This window comes from Mytilus trossulus, chromosome 4, assembly GCF_036588685.1.
Source record: "Mytilus trossulus isolate FHL-02 chromosome 4, PNRI_Mtr1.1.1.hap1, whole genome shotgun sequence".
In the NCBI taxonomy this organism is placed as follows: domain Eukaryota; kingdom Metazoa; phylum Mollusca; class Bivalvia; order Mytilida; family Mytilidae; genus Mytilus; species Mytilus trossulus.
Window position 1 is genome coordinate 45,952,554 of NC_086376.1, and position 22,000 is coordinate 45,974,553.

At 31.6% G+C, this 22,000-nt stretch overlaps 1 protein-coding gene across 3 annotated transcripts in view; it reads right to left on the reverse strand.

Annotated features, from left to right (window-relative positions):
- The window catches only part of LOC134715378 (hepatocyte growth factor receptor-like), a 73,650-nt gene extending 53,774 nt beyond the window's left edge, over positions 1-19,876 (reverse strand). The window contains exons 1-4 of one of the 3 annotated variants that reach the window (XM_063577525.1): positions 19,762-19,876; positions 7,123-7,175; positions 5,463-5,879; positions 4,814-4,925 (exon numbers count right to left, since the gene is read on the reverse strand). In XM_063577525.1, coding sequence (XP_063433595.1) covers positions 4,814-4,925; positions 5,463-5,857 — 507 coding nt within the window. In that variant the 5' untranslated portion in view covers positions 5,858-5,879; positions 7,123-7,175; positions 19,762-19,876. Of the gene's footprint in view, positions 1-4,813; positions 4,926-5,462; positions 5,880-7,122; positions 7,176-9,691; positions 9,756-19,552; positions 19,671-19,761 lie in introns of those variants that run through there. The other 2 variants (XM_063577527.1, XM_063577528.1) reach the window with 2 other exon arrangements.
- Between the last annotated feature and the right edge of the window lie 2,124 nt (positions 19,877-22,000).

Below are 22,000 nucleotides of genomic sequence, written 5' to 3' on the forward strand. Positions count from 1 at the left end.
TAAAGGTAATATCTTTGGTTAGCTTGCTTGCTAGCTGAACCATGATGTCATTATTAAATTAGATATACTAGTAACAGATACTCCATCTGTCTGTCTGTAGATCTAATATTAATACTACACTAAAAGGAGGTTAGTATACCTAACTTATATTGTTTAGCAAACATTATAAACAAAGATATTACCTTTACCTACACACTCAAGTCATTTGCTGTAAATCACAATAACATATATTTTTGGTAATTGTTTGACAATCACAATCAAAAAGTGCTGACAATAATTTCTGGATACACATCAATTTAGAGCTTGAAACATTGTATAGATTTTTCTCCAACTATTCTTACACAATTTATCCTTTTCCTGACCAGTTGATTATTTCTATTTACTCAACAAGTGGTTTATTTGATCTCAGTTATTCATTGGTTAAAATTTAATTATATGATGTCAAATATATCTTACTTTCCTCAGAATTTACTATCAAGTATTATGACATCACAAAAAAAAGGCAACCATGTCCAATTACTTCATACCTTTTCGCAGATCAATCAAAAAGAAGTGAATTTGACTGCATTTAGTTTAAAAATCATTAGAGAAAGAGATTCCACAACTAAATCTTGTGTAAAACAATATTTATACACTCAACAGTTAAATAAATATTTAAAATGCTCAGCAAACCTCACGTTTTAAACTTGAAAATTTTTGGATGTTTTAAACTTTAAAATTTAAGTCTAGAGAGGATAAATATCTTATCACACTCAATATGGTGGTAGAATCTATATATATCTTTTAATTATTAAAAAGTGAATGTGTTGACCTCTGGCTGTCTGTAGGATATTGTGATGTTGGATTGCTGTCTCCTTGATCTATACCTAACTTTTCCTAATCTTGGTATGTAAAAACAAAGTAGTCTTAAAATGTAAATATTTATAATTTTTCAAGAAATATCTATGTTATATTTTAATATCTATTTACAATCATTGTACAGCCACATATACATTTTTTCTGTGACACTAAAAACAGATAGAGATGCAAGAATATATATATATATATATATATATATTAGAATAGAAATAGAAATTTTATATATATACTTATGAATATAATTATTTTCTGTGACTGTATCTTACATTAATTTGTAGGATCCTTTACTATAGATAATTTAGCTGATCTGTAACAATAAAATCTTCATGCCTTATATATCATGTACTGTAGTACGCCGCTAGATTAAAACTGACGTGGGAAGGTAACACATGGCCAGCGAAAGCTCATTTTTTGAGAGCCCAGGTGGTTGTGTGGTCTAGCGGGACGGCTGCAGTGCAGGCGATTTGGTGTCACGATATCACAGTAGCATGGGTTCGAATCCCGGCGAAGAAGAACCAAAAATTTGCGAAACAGATCTAACATTGTTGGGTTGATGTTTAGACGAGTTGTATATACATTATGTACACAGCCATGTATCACCATAATTGATGGCGATCCGATGGATACATCTGTTGTAGAGTTGTCACTGACTCAGGCGTCTATATATATACGGAAAATATGATACATGCCCAAACAAAAAATATAAACGAGTCTAAATTGAAAGCTACGTTCAAACCTATGACTGCGTTGGATAAAAACCGCAATTTTTATACTTGTGCATGTCAAACAAATTTAGTTGTAGAAGGGTCTAAAAACAGCACAAACAACATTTTCCAAAAGACCAAAAGAGTGAAAAAGTATATTTAAACAAAACACATTTGACTAACAGGTCGAACAACTGATGTTCTTTAACCCTGCTGACTGCCATTGGCGATTGCCAAATAAAATTGATCACAGGTTGTAACAAAATGGATCTTATTATAAATTTAATACGTCACAGAAAAAAAAATTGTTAACTTGTGGACAGGATGTTGTGCCACAAACATTCGGTGTCAATATTTCTTTAGTACACCATATCCGGATTTCGACAATAAATGTCTCTTCAGTGATGTTAGGGATCGAAACGGTATTTGGAAGGCCATATAAAAAGCACCCTCATTTTTAGAGAAAGTACCCTCATTTTTAGATTAACTCTTGAATTTTAAGAGTCAATATATAGGATGAACGGATCATATAAACCGGAGGGAAAATATGATACATGCCCAAACAAAAAATATAAACGAGTCTAAATTGAAAACTACGTTCAAACCTATGACTGCGTTGGATAAAAACCGCAATTTTTATACGTGTGCATGTCAAACAAATTTCGTTGTAGAAGGGTCTAAAAACAGCACAAACAACATTTTCCAAAAGACCAAAAGAGTGAAAAAGTATATTTAAACAAAACGCATTTGACTAACAGGTCGAACAACTGATGTTCTTTAACCCTGCTGACTGCCATTGGCGATTGCCAAATAAAATTGATCACAGGTTGTAACAAAATGGATCTTATTATAAATTTAATACGTCACAGAAAAAAAAATTGTTAACTTGTGGACAGGATGTTGTGCCACAAACATTCGGTGTCAATATTTCTTTAGTACACCATATCCGGATTTCGACAATAAATGTCTCTTCAGTGATGTTAGGGATCGAAACGGTATTTGGAAGGCCATATAAAAAGCACCCTCATTTTTAGAGAAAATATGATACATGCCCAAACATATATATATATATACAATTCGTCTAAACATATATATATATATACAATTAGTCTAAACATCAATCCAACAATGTTAGATCTGTAAATTTGCAATACAACTCGTCTAAACATTAATCCAACAATGTTAGATCTGTAAATTTGCTTTCGCAAATTTTTGGTTCTTCCCTCGTCTGGATTCGAACCCATGCTACTGTGATATTGTGACACCAAATCGCCTGCACTGCAGCCGTCTCGCTAGACCACAGGACCACCTGGGCTCTACAATAATAGAGCTTTCGCTGGCCGTGTGTTACCTTTTCACGTCAGTTTTAAAGTAAAGGATCCTACAAATTAATGTAAGATACAGTCACAGAAAATAATTATATTTATAAGTACCTCTGAGTCAGTGACAACTCTACAATAGATGTATCCATCGGATATATATATATCTTACATTAATTTGTAGGATACTTTACTATAGATAATTGAGCTGATCTGTAACAATACCATCTCCATGCCTTATATATCATGTACTGTAGTATGTCGCTAGATTAAAACTGACGTGGAAAGGTAACACATGGCCAGCGAAAGCTCTATTATTGTAGAGCCCAGGTGGTCGTGTGGTCTAGCTGGACGGCTGCAGTGCAGGCGATTTGGTGTCACGAATTCCAGCGAGGGAAGAACCAAAAATTTGCAAAAGCAAATTTACAGATCTTACATTGTTGTGTTGATGTTTAGACGAGTTGTATATACATTATGTACACAGCCATGTATCACCATCATTGATGGCGATCTGATGGATACATCTGTTGTAGAGTTGTCACTGACTCAGACGTACTTATGAATATAATTATTTTCTGTGACTGTATCTTACATTAATTTGTAGGATACTTTACTATAGATAATTTAGCTGATCTGTAACAATAACATCTTCATGCCTTATATATCATGTACTGTAAGTACACCGCTAGATTAAAACTGACGTGCAAAGGTAACACATGGCCAGCGAAAGCTGTATTATTGTAGAGCCCAGGTGGTCATGTGGTCTAGCGAGACGGCTGCAGTGCAGACTATTTGGTGTCACGATATCACAGTAGCATGGGTTCGAATCCCGGCGAGGGAAGAACCAAAATACAGATCTAACATTGTTGGGTTGATGTTTAGACGAGTTGTTTATATATATTATATATATATATATATATATATATAAGAAATTAGAACTGTAAAAACATAAGATTCACTGATTGGCATTGTAATCATAAACACAACCTACCATTATTCCTCTTTATACTCAATGGCTTCATCTTGCCTGATACATGTATAACATTTTTAGTTACCAGTAAAGAGAAATTCATATGTTACTTTACAAAGTATTCTGACAGAAAGGACAGATAAACCATGATTTAAACCATATTTGACAATTAACCCTTGCTACAAACACATTGCAACATTATAATAATTGAGTGTATACTTCAACTTAAAAAGCAATGTGTTACAGATACTAGTAGTTTAAAAGAGCGACTCTCATACAGAATAAAAATGCTGTTATATGTTTATAATTAATTGTAAAGACAATTTTTGTAACCTGGTCCTCCTAAATGATTAAATGATTTTATGCAAAGTAACCACAGTGACTGAAAATACAGTGTAACTTGTCGTATCTGACACCTGAGTAATCCAACATCCTGTTTTAACCGACACATTTCATCCGACATTTTTTTCTGGTCCCCTAGTGTGTCTGATAACACAAGTTTCACTGTACTTATAAATAAAGGATTCAAAATTATGAACATGCAGGTGATAGAAAATAACCTGAAAAACAATTGTAACCAAACATTATTAACAAAAAAAAAAAATCAAAAAAAAATTGACCAAATAATCCAACATAGAATGAAAGTAAGAGATTTAGCACCAAGGTTGGAAAACAAAATGCAAACATGCAATATATGATTTAAAAAAAACACAAAATACATTGTAATATCAATTCAAAAATATTTCTAGATGTTTTTATTACTGAAATATTTGTAATCGAATAGGTATTGCAAAAAAAACAACAACAAAAAACAAACCAACAATTCAGAATGCACATTTTGACAACATTTTTGATATGCATCATTATCTGAGATTGCAATAAATGACCTCACTTTTGTTCAACAATTGCAAAAATTAATGCATGCAAAAAATATGAAAAATATTTTTTATGATAAAACTTACCTTTATTACAACAAATTTCCAAGTATTACTCGTCCAATTGTAGTTTTCTCCATTAACTGTCATTTGATTATTTTTAAATACTGCTTTGATATCACTACGTATTGACAAAGAGCTGTAAAACAGAAACATTAAGTAACCTTTTGGTCATCAAGTTGTGTGGAAAAAATTTCGGGACAAAAAGAAATTTCAACTTGCCTGAAATTTTGAGTAAACTGAGTTATTACTAACGAGTGTTAATGGTATATATATTTATATGGATATCAAAAGAAGGCTTGAATGAATTTGCACATTGTTAACATGAGTGCACATGCAGAAATGTCTTGCCATCTGTACTCATCATGATTGAATTAACATCATTAATGTTAGAAATGCAGTAATAGGAAGGTTTTACTACAAGTATCATATGAACTTGAAATTTTTAATGTCAAGCAATGGGATGAGGATACCAGGCTAATTTTTCAATATCTTGGTTGTTTAAAAACACATGCCTCACTGATTTACCATTTTTTTTAGATTCCTTTGTGTTTTATATTAACAGATTATTTTTCCATTTTCAAACAGTGTTTCAAACCCTTTTTAAACCTATAGATCCCTTAGCATTAGAATCTGCATGCATGCCCAGGTGTACTATAATCTTTCCCATACTTACCAAACACTAGTACCAGTACAGTCATAATTTATCCAAAATGTTAATGTGTATTCTGATAACGAATAAGTTTCACTGACACTACAGTTTGCATAGTTGGTACTATCGATATTAATTAGTCCATTAGTTTTGTAACCATTGGTTGGTCCTACAAATAAAGGTTTACAGACACCATCCAAGGTATTCATATCAATAACATAATACGGAATGCCTGTTGAACTTCTTCCAACACAATGTGTCCTGTAACAATTTACATCATTGCAAGTTCCATCACCCCATATCTGAGCACTCAAAGTCAAATTAGACACAGCAGGAGTAGGTTCAGTAAAACTGTCCACTATTGTCCATGTTACTGACAAAACAATTAGCTGTCGATAAATAGCTGCCATTTTTTTCATTTTTTCATCATTTTCAATTTATCTGAAATGTAAAAATAAAATAGCATTTGTTTTCTTTGATAACTTTTTTGATGAGCTTTAGATGAGCACAACAAGTTAAAATACGGCGAGAAAAGGCTGACTCAGACTTTTACCTTATATTTGCATTGATATTATTGGTCTCAAAACAAAAAAAAAAGAAAATCAAGAATCTTCTAAAATTTGGGTAAATGATCTTTCATGAGCTATTAAGTCTTATATGAAAAACTAAATGGGTGTTATGGGGGAAAATATTTTACCTTGCATTGTATGGAAAAACACCAAGGAGTCTGAACATTTAACATGAATTCTAAAACCTCACCTAAGTACATCCTTAAATAAATGTGGAAATTGATGTGTCCATGAACACATATAATGCTCCCTCTTGCAAATCATATAAAGTTATAAAGAGACATAACTGACGAACAGTCAAAGTGACATCACCAAAAATCAAACTTGATCTGTATGTTGTGGTAATAAGCATTGTGTATAAGTTTTATAACATTTGGTTGACGTTAACTTAAAAAGTAAAAAAAAAAAATAATGGACTGCTAGAAAAATTCAAAAGGGAAAGTCTGTTATCAAAAGGCAAATTCAAAAGTTCAAACACATCAAACAAATAGATGACAACTGTCATATTCCTAACTTGAAGTTAAGTTAGAGAACTGAAATGAAAAAAAATCAGAATTTTTTCCACTTGTACAGGAGCACAACTCTAGAACAGTCAGAGTGACACCACCAAAATTGAAGATAGATCTGCTTTTTTTCAGGTAATTACAAAAGTGTCTTTTAAGTTTCATAACAAGGTGGAGGTCAACTCAAGTAAGAGAATGGAAACAAAAAAAATAGCCATTTTTCCATTTGTAAAGGGAAATAACTTTCGAATGGTAAAAGTGACACCACCAAAATTCATACTAAAAAGAGAGAACTGACAAAAAAAATAATTTCCCACTTCTTTGCACAGATGCTGATATTTCAAGGCCCTCTAAGTTTGATTTATGTGTGGATGTGTGAAATTTTCAATATACAAGTGTTTAGAAACATAATGATGCTTAATGTACTGAATAAAATCTTTGATGAAACTTAATACATTTAACAACCATTCAACAACCAAACATTATGAAAAATTTCTTACATAATAGTTTAAGCAAACTTGAGTTTTACCAAATACATGCTATTGTTCTAACATAATATCATATTTTCAAAAGGTATATAAAAATTTCTGAATATTTATAAAAAAAAAATACCTTTTCTAATTTGTATTTCTTCTTTTTTGCAAGTGCTCTATTCCACCTTGTACCTGTGGGAAGACAAAATTAAAGATTTGTGTGATTAATGCAAATTTAATTAACAGTCATAGAACACATTCTTTGAACAAGCAAAGTTCAGACACAATTCATTTCTTGATTTGCGCTTAATCAGTTCATAAACCTTAATATAAAAGTAAGGAGATATGGTTTCATTGCAAATAAAACAACTCTGGACCTAAGTTCAAATGAAGTGGATGTAATCAATTAAAGGCAACCCTATGACCTTCAACAATGAGATAAACCTATACTATATAGTGGCCTATAATCTATTTTTTCCCAATTTCTTATTTATATACTTTTTTATTTCCTTTTAGAACAAAAACACAGGAAGCTAGATATGATAATGTTTTAAATGATTTTTTTTCAGATTATTACCCCCAAAAAAATACGAACGTGATAGTGATTTTAAGCCCTTTAGTAATGTATCAAAGCTGCACTGTGGTAAACTCATGAGGAAGAAGCTAGAAATGATCACTGATGTACAATACTGTTGACAAGTTCATGAATAATTTTACTTCCCTAAGGATGTCAAAACACTTCAAACCACTTACAAAAAGTTTATCAAACCAAGTGGTACCTCAAATTATTAAAAGCATCTAGTAATCTTTGGTTCAAATTGGTCAATTGGCCTAGTAATTTTAGAAGTAAACACACAAGATGGTGAGATGAAATTAGATATAAAAAGACTTACTGTAAAATAATCATAGCATCATAAATATAGTAAGCATCACTCAAATTTGAAAGATATGTATTGTGTTCATTGCTACAAAGTACAATTGACCTGAAATACTTTGAATAAGCAAAAAGTCATTTCAGTTTTCTCAGCTAAAATCTTTGGGGTTGTGGTGGGGTAACATGCAAAGGCTACAGCTGGCACAGCAGAGTACAATGTATAACTTATAATAATTTAACAAAATACTTTTATACCATTTTAAATACAGGCAAGCATTACTTTTCAAAGGAGCTTTGTACATCTCATTTCATTGCCATGTGCACCATGACTCAAAGGAGTATGTTCGATAAGGTCCTTAAATGGCCCCCTTTTGTAGCGTAAATTTCAAATTTGGATTTATTGACCAATATCACGATAAATTATAGTTAATACATTGACTAGTTAGGATATAAGCCATTTTGTTGAAATTTTACGTTTCTGCGTTTCATTATGACGTCACAAGTTGTACTCAGATTGAATTTTCACGGAAAAATCAACGAAAATGGGTAAATTTCCAAAGATTATTTGACAGGAAACATAGAGCGCATACGTCGACAACAAAGATCTTCTAAAATAGTGTTTGTGAAGACATTTAACATGTCTTATTTGAATATTAAGCTTGTCGACGTCTGCGCTCTATCTTTCCTGGTCTTTTATTAGGTTGAAATCCAGCTGATTTTGTCAAATTTTACCAAAATCCCTTATCTTGACCTTTTTGGGATGTTACAATCAATGTGTTAGAATTAAACTTTGACAAAAACAGCTCTGTTTAACTTTCTCACATGTCTTTCAAACAACTTAAAACAATTATTGTCGTGTAACTATGAACTTTATAATTGGGGCCAAAAATGGCACTTTCGGAACTTACTCCTTTCACTACGATTTAGACTTTTTTTGTGCCTGGTGTGGCATAAAACAATTATTAATCCATCAATCATCTACTAAAAAAAAACATAAAACAGGAAAAGGTTAGATAATACATGTAGGTAACTTTTCTGCCCCTTTAATAATCCAATTAGAAAATCAAAAAGTACAACAAATATAACAAATGACATCTTTTCTAACAAAAACAAATAACATCTTTCAGATAATCATAAGGCATAAGTCTGGCAGAAAACAGTATTCATAGTTGTCCTATGTATTTCAATTAAGCTTCAAATTTCTTGAACTCAGTGCTTACTGAAAAATTGGAAGAAATAGAATCATTTTCTGATCCTATCATTAAATCAATATTAAGATGTGAGTTATGGTTTATCCAAAAATGTTTTTTTGCATAAAATGTATTCTAAAATGATTTACTACATGTATGTGTAAAATAAGTTTTAGGGTGTCTTGGAAAATTCATAGTTTGTACATAAACTTTGTGTTAACAACCCTATTTTATCAGTTTATTTCATGTATATATTGTATGTCAACTTCAACATTTTTATGGCACCACAAGTGGCCTTTAGCAGATTGTATTAACCTGGTGATTTATCAGTCAAATTAAGGATTTATATATAAGAAGGATTTTAATTAAATGACTTATTTAGTCTTAAATCAATCGTTCATGTTATAATTGTTTTTATAAGTCATCTTGTGATAATTTAATTTTAAATTTCAATCAATTGTCTATATGCATGTAAATACTTTGAAAAATTCATATAATTCTGAAAGTTTCAAAAAAGTTTTATTTTAATTTGACGGGCCAAACAATAGTTCTGAATAACATACCTACTCAGAAACTCCTTTACGGCCTTTGTTTCTTTAGCTACCAGTAGTTATAAAAAATTACAAAAGTAATAGCTAACTTACTTTTTGTTTGATACAATGAATTCAATTTTAAAAACACTTTCGAGGAAAACTCTTCTTGTCAAAAATTAACTTTGATTTTATCATTTCTGTAGCTTCAGGAAACTCCTTTATTATGAATCAATATAAAATGTACTTTTGTCGATGAATATCAGATACCAGTCACCAAGTAACAATTAAGAACGTGTGAAAATATATAAAATCAGGAACACAAATTAGTTTCAACTCCTAAAAACATCATTATGGGTGTAAGAGGATATGAAAAGTTAAGGCATCAGTTCCCTTACATGATACTTAAAAAAAATTATATTGATATGATATATGGGATAAATGCTATATAGACAGAAAAACAGTATCAAACAAGATTGTTTTCCATAGTACATGGATGCCCCACTCACACTATCATTAAGGCAACGTTTGGAGTGCAGAGGCGGATTTAGGGGGGGAGGGGGGGAGAGATAGCTAATATGGACTCTTATTCAACCATAAAACAACACATTTTTAAGTGTAATTGTTCTGAAATTGTTAACAATTTTTCTTTTTTACCTCAAGTAACTTCAAATTCATTTTTTACTTCTTCTTGAATCTGTATTGAAAATTATTATATAATCATAAGGAAAGTAGAAAACAGGAACATGTAAATGAAAGTAGCTGTAAATAAAAGTGCATATTTTAAATTGTACAGGTTCATACATGTATACGAATTCTAACATTCTAAATAGTACTTTTCCTTATGTTTACCCTGACAGTATAAAATGTAGTTTATCAGTCAACTTATAATCAATGTTGTACAAAGTTAAGAACAATCTGCTTATCATGCTTATACTATGGTAAACAAAAAATCTTTTGGACAAGAACAAAATAAGGAATGGTATGATTACGTCCACGTCCTGAATTTGCATGATATATTTTGCCACTGGACGTTAAGCAGAACAACTATCAATAGAAAACTTTATAGTCTTATGCATTTCCATTAAAAACTTTGTTTTTGGCGAAAATCATTTGTGCATTAAGTGGTATCGTTACTTCTGTTCCCATGACCATGTTGAGCGAGTGGTTAGAAAAATATGATTCTACAAATTTATGTATATTGCACAAATTATTCCGCAAATTCAATTCTTACAATTGACAGTCAGCACTGCTATCATTAGGAAATTGTAATTAAGTACATGTACCTACATAACATATACAAAATGTATTATTTCTACTTTATCTTGAACAATGACGATCACTAAGACGCTTGCATTTGATGAATGTACATTAAATAGTGATGGGATACAGACAATCACCTCTTTCTGTTAAACATGGTAAATCAAATGACACTTTAAAGAAGAGCAAAATTTATGATTTTTCCGGTGAAGGACATACATGTACATGTAACTTAAAAGTGGTCTATCCATACAGTCTGACATATATATATGCAGTTTGTTCAATCATTCCCTAAAAACCTAAAAATCATTCCATCTATAATATATATATATATATATATATATAATGATTACACCCAAAATTTACCACAGAACTTCAAAATATTAATACTTCAGACACTATTATCATGTTATTGTTCATTCTTTATAAACATTTATTATTCAAATAATTGTGATCATACATATACATGTACAAAGATTATTTATATTTGTGATATTTATATTTTAAATACATTTTAACATGTTTAAAACTGAGAATGGAAATGGGGAATGTGTCAAAGAGACCTCAACACGACCAAAGAGCAGACAACAGCAGAAGGCCACCTGGGTCTTCAATGCAGTGAGAAACTCCTGCACCTGGAGGCGTGCTTAAGTTGGTCCCTTAACAAAAAAAAGTATACTAGTTTAGTGAAAATTTGATAATGGACATCATACTAAACTCTGAAATATACACAAGAAACTAAAATTAAAAATCATTAACTAGCAAAGGCCAGAGGCTCGGGCTGCTCCTGACTTAGGACAGGCACATAAATGCGTCTGAATTAAACTTGTTTTTTTGAGATCTTTTAATTAACCCTCCCCATATACCTCTGGCCAGTGCAGAAAAAAGAAAAAAACATTAATCCGTTTTGGCCAATTTTGGCCCAAAACTTCAAGTACATTGTGTATATTTATTCTTCTGATGAAAGATTTTGGACATTTTTTAAACATTAAAGTGTCTACTTCAGTCAGTTCATTTAGTTTGGTGAAAGATTTTAAATGATTGAGTCATTCATGACACTCAAATTCAAGCTAATATATGAAAAAAGTCTATCAAATATGCTATAACATAACACTTTCCAGATGTTTTTTGTCCAAAATGAAAGTGGCTGCATCATGTTTAGACTCAAACTTTGTATATTTTATGAATTATCATCAAATACATATTACATTTGCATTTTATAAAGTAATTTTAAGGCTCTTGTTAATTTCAGTTTTATTGTAATTTGTGTACCGGTAGTTCTGTGGTATATTTTGAGTGTTATGTGGTATTCTGTGTCTTTCTATGGTAAAAGGAGGTATCAGGATTGTTCGCCCTGATTGCATGTTCCAGGGCTCACACTACTTCAGAATTATAGGGAGAAGTGACTTCTCTTTTTGAAACTGATAGGGAGAAGTGGTGAGATTTGAAAGAGAAGTGCTCTTTTGCGCGGTGCGCTACAATGTTTGGATTATACTATAGCATGTATAGTATAAAGGGTCATATGTACATGTAAATAATGTTCTTTTTAAAATGTTCAATTTATATCTGAGTATACAATTAAAGCAACATTTCAAATTAAAAGTTGTTAAGTTTTACTAAGGTTCTTGTGAGAAACTACCAATTAAATATTTAGTGTCTAGCACTAAAAAAAAATTTGTTTTATCTTAAAAAGGTAAAGAAATTATAAAATATCAATTACAATTTAATTCAAAACTATCTTGTGTATGAAAATCAGTGTTTTTCATATAAAAAAATAAAAGTTATTAAGCTGGGCCATAATATATTATTTATGTCAAATACTTTGTAGTCTTTGAATTCACAGAAACATATCCTTGTAAAACAACATAATAACTTAGTCTTCAGTTGTTTTACATTTAAAAATACAATGCACATGTAGTGCTGAAAATCACAGAAACTTATTTCCTAATAACGTACATGTAGTTACATACAGATACAAGCTTAGTCCTCAATACCTTGAAGTCACAATATCTTGTAGTCCTGAAATGTACTGAAACTTATAACCTAGTAGCAGCTACATGTATAAATGTAGCTATAGGCAACATAATACATCATAAATTATGGTAAAATTAAAGACCGACTTCAAAATTCGTAAAAAGACGCTCTGTATACTTTGATTACACCTTTATATCACTATTCCCTGTTGACCCGAGAATATGTCCCACATGACCTATTGACTTCATACAACAATCACTTTCCCATTGTGACATCAGATAATTTGTATTATGACATCAAAATTTTAAGTGAACCTGTGTGATGTCCAGTAGGGTATGGGAGACAAATAGTGATAAGGTGGTTTTTTATGAACATTAATTTGTAAAATATAAATTAAAAGAAGAAAGCTTTAAGTTTCTATCATCTGCATTGATAATAAGTTGTAGATTTACTCTGGTTTTCATGGTCATTTATGTCTTCCCGTGCTTCTTAGGTCTTTTTTTTATTTGGGCCATGATTTGCTGTGACGGTGTGCTACATTTACTCTGAATTTACTTATGAATGTTAACACCGAGTAAGAACGAAAATGTGAACTCATGGTTTGTCTTATTTAGTGTGACTAGGCTCATAGGGAAAACGGTAGTATTTAATTTTCCCAGCATTAGGTTGGCCTTTTGTGTACCCAAGACAGGTGAAGGAAGTCAAATTATGAGCGCTGTGATTGGATGTAAGGGTACAATATATTTTTTATTTATCTATGAATAACTGCAGTGTGTAAATTTATAATATAAATTTTAAAACCTATTGAAATATTTTTTAGAGAATTATTCGAAAAGGCTTCCAAAATTTCATAAATTTGGTGCAAAATGACGGTGGGCATGGATAACATAAACCAGCTCCGTTGGAAATTGGTCATGATACTATTTGGCTTCAATTTTTAGAATACAGTAATAAAGTTCTAACACCACACATAACTGTTTTATCCAGGTTTTTATTATAAAAACTGGTAAATTTAGAAAATGTTAGTATTGTCGCCTATGGCAGAATAAATAGTACCGTTTTCCCTATAACTACCGTCAAACTTTCCAATTTATTACCGGACACTACACTTTGAGACTAAAATTAGAGTAGTTTCGGAAAAGGTATAAATTCCGGAAATCATGGTTGCGATTACTGAACATTAACTGGACCCCTGCTGTTGTTTCAATCTTATCTACATCTATCTTGTGTCGAAGTATCAATCAGCGGGTGGCCAGTTAATACTGAACATACATGTATGTGTCTGACCTAAAAACCATACAAATCTCTGAGTACACTTACATGATAGAGGGGGGATGAGAACTTTATCAGGACTCTGGGATCGTTTTTCAGGTCGGGATTTCAGGATTGACCCTTTTGGGATCCGGGAAATCTTTTTTTTATTCGGGATGACGAGTGGGGCGCTCATTTTCGCCGGGGACACAATTTCGCCGTTTTATGATTTTGAGGAGTAAAAACGTCAATGGATGGGTGAAATGGGAAAAAAATATACCGTCAAATTATATTATAATAACTTTGATTATTTTTTTTAACTTAGACAGAATTTTGACACTTACCGCAAAGGACCGAAAAACAGACAACGATTTTCGGCCAATTTCCCGAATGAAAAAATAATTTCAAGAACGTAATTCTTAGTCATTCTTTGACCGGTTGTGTTAAATTTCAGTTCTTTACACCTTTGAAATGTCTGCTATTCATTTATAATAAAATTGATTTTGATAAATATTGTTTACAGCTGCAGTTAGTTTGGTTTTAAATACTACGGATGTGTAAAAACGGCGAATATGTGTTCCCCTTTGACAAAACAGCAGGAACTTTCAAGTAGCTTTTAATCTAACTTTCCAGATGATTATTTTCAAAGAAAAACATTTAGAAGCTAAAAATATTTTGTTTTTGATGTCATATTAATATGAAAATATCAGTATACCTTAGAAACATAAAAATCTGAACATAAACTGCAGAAACATGGAAAGTTATGGCGAAAATGAGCACTCCACTCGGGATTTAAATTATTTATATTCAGGACCTCGGGATTTCTTGTGTTTAAGTCCGTGATTTCGAGATCAGGACCCCTCTTACCCCCCCCCCCTCCTCATGATAGTCTGTTAAAATAATATATAAGCACTATGCTGTGAACGAGAAGGCAGGTCCAAATAAAAGAAAAATGAAATTGATATCATATTTTAATGGGAAAATGACAGACTAAGAAGTTGATTCTTCCTATATTTGCGTATACTAGTTTAAAATGTACTTTTTAGTGTACCAGCGCTGAAACACAAACTTGAAATGACATAAAAATACCGAAGTCATTTCTTCAAGCCTTTTATGTTAGAAGAGACATAAAATCACTTAAACTTCTATCGATATCGGTTTAAAACCAAGTCGACTCTAATGACATGTATTTTTTCTGTAAAAAACATTTATTTTTTCTTCGAATTTTGAAGAATATCCAGTTTCACAAAGAAGGGCTCAGAAAACTTTTGAGGGAATTATGACTTTTTTAAATCATGTGATTGTGCAGTGATATTTTGGAGAATAGTATTAGATTAATAGTTCTAATTTGTATACTAGTTAACAATGTAATTTTTACGGTGTACCAGCGCAATCGCAAACTTGAAATGCGCTAAAAATCATGAAGTCATTTCTTAAAGATTTTTATGGTAGAAAAGACAAAATGACTAAAATATCCTTATTTTTTTTTTTGGCAAATTTGAAATAAATGTAACAAAACATGGTTTCCTAAGTGTTGGGGGTATGATAAAGTTGAAAACACTTTTGTTCAGATAAAGGAACATGTATATTTCAAAGGCAAAATGACAGACTAAGGTGTTGATTCTTCCTGTATACCCTTTCCCCTTCCAATGATTATATGTGTCTCAAATGTTAGTTGTCTTCTTTTTTACCTACTGGAATATCAGTGATTAGATTCTTTCATGTTGACAGTGTATATTTTCATTGTATGTTTTAAATAAACAGCAATATGTACCGGCGCTGAGTGAGATTGTGATTTATGGATATTTCAAATCATTGAAATTGATTTTCCTACCGAATGTTAGTGCCGGGTTTTCTTCTGGCACTAGGTGGCTTCCAACAGTAATAGAATTGAAACTTACCCTCATGAAATAACCTTGATAATAAGTTTGTTAAAAATTCGACTCAGCGTGTTTGTCTTGTACAAAGCAGGGTCAATATTCATGTTATACTGAGTAACATGTTCTCGTCTTGAATATGCCTATTAATTTGCCACTTGACGTTTCAGCATCATAATTAACTTCACATATTGATAATTGTTGTAATAATCCTTTAAAAATAACATTTCGATCCTGTTTAGACTTCGAGAGAAAAAACTCATGAGAAATTGCATCAGTTGTCTCTGAATTTTATTTACCTATATAACATAATATTATACATGGTTGCCGCGTAAGACTTTCACCGATGTTGTGTTTGTTTTCTGTTATCTAGATACAATTATACAAAAGATTATTTTCTTCTCACATTTATGCAATGTTTTTGTTTCTAGCAAACCAACTATTTCAATCCTTGTCAATGGACAAAATTTTAATTTTCAAAATATTAACCGGTCCCCTCAACGGAAAAAGTTAACCGAAAATAAGGAATGTCACTTATGACCATAACTATTTCAATCACATAAATCTCATACATGGAAAGATGATTATCAATAGTTTAAGCTTGCAAAATTTATGTGTATCACTCCGTGTGAAGCTGTCAATTTACAGGAATTTATCACGGTATATATGAATCTGTGACGTTTTAGGGTTTAGGCTGACCGAAAAGGAAATTTGATGTTTTCTTCTATATTTTTAACTAAAAAATCTACAAATTTCTGTTGAACCGTATTATAGAACACTAAACGGTTTTCAAATTGTCAGTACTTGCTCATATGAGGGCGTGGAAAGGGGGAGACCCAGAATTGAGAATAGTGGGGAAACAAAATTAAAGAATAAAGAATTGAATTAAGGACCCTTTCCATACCATATCATCCATTATGATATACAAATATATACCCACTAAACACATAACGTTCAAAGAACGTTGTGGATTGGTTCCTTTAAGGTTATTTCGGACCTTAACGTTACACGAACGTTGGGAGAACGTTAAAATGAAACGTTACAATTCAACGTTATAAGAACGTTTTGTTTTAACGTTGTGTGGAAGTTTCAGTTTGGTTATGTTACAAATAATACGTTGTAGAAACGTTTAATATTAGTTACTTTTTAACGTTACTTTACTAACATTCTTAAAACGTTCGAATAATGTTCCTCATTTTTTTTGAAAAACTAATCTTTCCAAAAAAATAAAAAAAATAGCAAATTAATAGCAAAAAATGCAAGAAAGATGTTTGCCGTCTTGTTTGTTAATCAAACCTTTATTTTGTTTCAGAAAGTGAATGCTGATAGTTTTTAAAACTAAAAAACCGACACTGTAAGAACAAAATAACTTTTTATTCGTTAAGCATATAGATTGATCGAATAAAAGTTAAAATTCATTATTTTCATTATTTATTATAACTTTTTTCATTCAACTTTAATTTGTGAAACATAATTAGTAATTTTATACATAATGATATTTGATACAGCCATTATGTTAATCAAGCATATTCTGATAAGGTTGACCTATAGAATGATGTTGACCAGATGTTAGACAAATTTCAAAGATAGTTGCTATGGTAATTAAGGTTATAGGAAATCTAAGTGTAATGGGATAGTCACTTTTGAGACTATTTCCTGTTGTGTATTTGTAAGAAAGCAGTGATAACAAAGAAAACAAAAGAGAAAATCGCATCATTTAAAGATAAAGAAACATGTAAGTGGATTGTTACTTTAAAAATTCTGATATACGTATATATGATTATGAATGACAAATAATAATGTTTTTTAACCACAAATAAAACTTATCTTATTTCTGAAATCTTTGTTAAATGTGAAGTTTGCATTTATAACCCTTATCAATGGAAAAGTGTAATTTCGAATTTTTCTTGTTACATACTGTTTCCGAATGTTGTTTAATTATTTTTAGGTCATACAAATTTAGAAGAATTGGACAAAATGCACAATAAATTACTTTAAGTTAGTTACATAATAGCAATCCTTAATGCCACATCGGATTCGAAATTTGCAAATATATATGCATAATTAAAATGTTAAATATCATAATATCGATAATGCTGTTGTATTTAGATTTGACTTTGTATTTTTTTCACTAGAATTATTCATTTAGATAGACCATTTTTTTACATGGTTCTGTTTCCTGTATCCATATATACCCTCAATTTTCAGGCTTAACTTAGCTAGCACTGTGAAGTCTAACATTCTAAAAAGATGTTGGAAGATGTGGTATGAGTGCCTTATCCCTTATGGCATCGCCTTGTATAGTCTTTAGGATTTATTATATTCATAAGTATACATTGGGTAATTATTTGTTCACTTCTTTATTACAGGGGCAGTGAAATAATTTGTATGAAGATTTGCTACACTGGATAAGAATTAAACAAAAGACGAAATCAGAAAAAATGCCAAATGAAAGTGTAGCAGAAAACAAAAGGAACACTCTTGTGAATACAACCCATGTTAGATTACAAAACAAGGAAATAACTGTATAAACCTAATGACGTGAAATTACAGAACTAGGAAGTAAGTGTATGAACATGATGAAGTGAATTACAAAACTAGGAAATAATTGTATGAACCGAATGAAGTGATTCAGAAACTACAGAACTAGGAAGTAATTGTATGAACCTGATGTCAGAAGTGAATTACAGAACTAGGAAATAACTGTATGAACCTGTTGAAGTGAAGTACATTTATAAGAATGAAACATCATGAATATACTTTATAATTTTCATTCTAGATCTGATGTTACATCGTGTAGTTACATAAAATTAAAATTTTAAGAATTTGCTCCTTGTCTAGCTAAAATAAATTATGTATTGGTATTCATATCTTTGTATTCATTATTTAAAAAAAATAGGTAACATGGATGTGTTGATTTAATTCATTCAAATATGGGTACAATTCCTGGAGAGAAAGATTAATTGATTGTTGTTTGCTAATACGTCCAGTGGCAAAATGTTCATGCATGTTCAGGAAGATGGAGAGAAAAACAACGTTGAGCCAATGCATGTAGATAAGTTGGGCCATTGTTGTGCCAACATACAAATGTTGTCTGGGACTAGGCTAAATTTGGGTTCCAGATTGGTAACAAATGATTATATTTAGGTTCCAGATTGGTTACACAAGGTTCTATTAAGGTTCCAGATTGGTTACACAAGGTTCTATTAGGGTTCCAGATGGGTTATACAAGGTTCTATCAAGGTTCCAGTTTGGTTACACAAGGTTCTATTTAGGTTCCAGGTTGGTTTTCCATAACGTTATATCATAACGTTCTTACAACGTAACTGGTAGTCCACACTTTTACGTTCCTACAATGTTAAGTCACAACGTTCTCACAACGAAACAGAAACGTTCCTGGAACATTTCCTGAACGTTTTTGTGTTTTGTGGGTAACACTTGTTTATATTTGCTGACACTATATTCTTAAAGTCCATGGCGCTTAATGTTTATGGATCAAAATTAATTGAACCTGATACATATAGTAGTCTAAGATTCAAAACATTTTGCAGAAACACGTTCAATCATTGTGAAAAATACCTCTGACCAGAATCTTCGGTGTTAAAATATTTACCTATTGAAGATGTACTTTCATGCACTACGATGACTGATATCCTCTTGAATGTATTCGATCCACAAAGCGAAAGTTATGTAGTATTTATTCAATATATCAGTCCACACCTTACATAAACAGGTTAGTATATCGATCAACATTATGTTCTATATATATTTATAAACTGATATTTCAGGATTTCAGAATTTGATTAAAAAAAGTAATCTTACCTAACTATCTTCTTGATACACCATGTATACTTTATTTCAGAGGAAATGAAATTAACTATTTAGAAACTGCTGTGACTATATCTCTAAGTGCACTTTGTAAAACATAACTTCCTGGTTAGTATCTAAAAGTAGAATACTGACAAAGAATACGTTTTAATCCAGGTAGTGCTCACCTGGAAATACCGTAACAGTGATAATTTATCCATTTAAATAATTCCTTTGCACAACAATGCAATGGACACCTGAGATCCGATGAGGTAATGAAAGAAATAAAATATATTGTGGGCAAATTTAGTTGTCAATACAAAAATAAAAAGATATGGTATGATTGTCAATGAGACAACTCTCAACAACAGACCAAAATGACACAGAAATAAACAACTATAGGTCACCGTACGGCCTTCATCGATATCAATGTGCAGGGAAAAGTTCTCCTCCTCATCTACAGAAATTCCAAGTCTGAAAGCTCGTCCTAGTTTGCGAATTGACGTATCTTCTCCAAACCAAATTTTACTCTGGTATAGCATATACATCATCAAATGTGACATTGTTTGAAGGTACAGCTACATCTTCATAAAACATTGCAAACACATTGTACTGCATGATTATTAAAATCTTATCATGTTATTTCCCATTGTTCCTCGTCATACTAAAGACACTCTCTGATTCTTGTTTATAAGTATATAGAATCTAATGGTATTCTTTGTCCTGTTTATATAGTTGAGTAAACCATCTTATAGCAGACGTCAGTGTCCTCGACAATGTCCGCACTGCAATTAGTACTTTTTTCAGTTTGTCTTTCAAAGACCTACTAGTATGATTATGTTTAAGACTCCATTGTTCATGCAGTTCGTTTGTTATGCAATTGTCATTTTCTTTTATTGTGGATGGGGTTTGAAGGAAACATCTGTATTTCTCTTTTTTTAAGTCTCCTCTGAAATAAAAGAAAAGTTATTCCAGACCCCTTTTTCAAGTTTCACCCCCTCTGGAAAAAATGAAATCTTATTTAATATCCCTCTTTCAAAGACATGAACATTTACACCCCCCTTTTTCCCCCACATACACACACACTTCTCAATTTTATAATTTTATCCTAGAGACAAAAATGGCACTCATAAAAAATGGAAGAAAAAAGTTGAGATTTTTCAATTTTGTTTCTTATGGGTTCATATGTAAACCATTAAATAAAAAGTTGACTCTCTAAACTGTTTAAGTAAGCGTAACACACAAATGCTCATTTTCAGAAAATCTCGAACTGAAAAAATAAAACAAAAATGCCCATAGCGTCCGCTTTCTATACCGCAATCCACACGACAAACCTATTTTGTGAAAAAAAACATAGCAATTTATTAAAATTTAAGCATTTTCTCAATTTATTCATGTCCTGATACTGTGCTGGTGGGTCCTGTAATTAGTTTAAACATATTTATTTAGAGTGGATTGGGAAACAAGTTTTGCAACTTATATTAATCCCTCTCCACTTTGCGGGTGCGAGTGCTGCCTTGTAGCGGCATTAGCCTACTCTTTTTCGAAATCTACAAGGGTGTCTTTAACGTGCAAGAGATATGGCTCTCTCTTAACACGGGTCAGCCATTTATCGTCCCCGTCCGACGGACTATCATCGTTTCCTCAAGACCATACTCGCAAATGGTGTCAAGGGAGAGCCGAAAATTGAGTTCCTGAAATTTTCATCCCAAACGGGAATCGAACCGTAATTGTGCTGGTGGGTCCTGATACGGTGCTGGTGATTTTGGATAAGAAGTTGGTCATATTTGAAACAAATGTTACAAAATCAATAAAATTGGGCAGATAAATTTGGTCAATAGGATCTATGACTACTCATGTACTATTTAAGCTCTTGTGCATCAATTTGGCTGTTTAATATGTGTTTTCAAATGATCGTAACTTGTATTACATAATTACATAAAAGGGCAACAACTTTCGTCCAATATCAGATAACAATATATAGTATCTAAAATAAGAATAGTTTTATTAAGATATTAATTGCCCCTTGAATTGATGCTTCAACAATGATCAAAGCCCATGCTGCATAGACATGTTTGTTAGCGCTCCGCATACCCCTCCCCACTTCCACCCAACCAACCCTCCTCATTTCCTCCTTCATTGTTACAGTGATGTACTAACACAACAATTTATCACATAAAATAATAACACAAAGACACACATTATTGAACAACGAATGCTCGTAGGTACTGACAGCTAGTTCAAAGCCGGATCT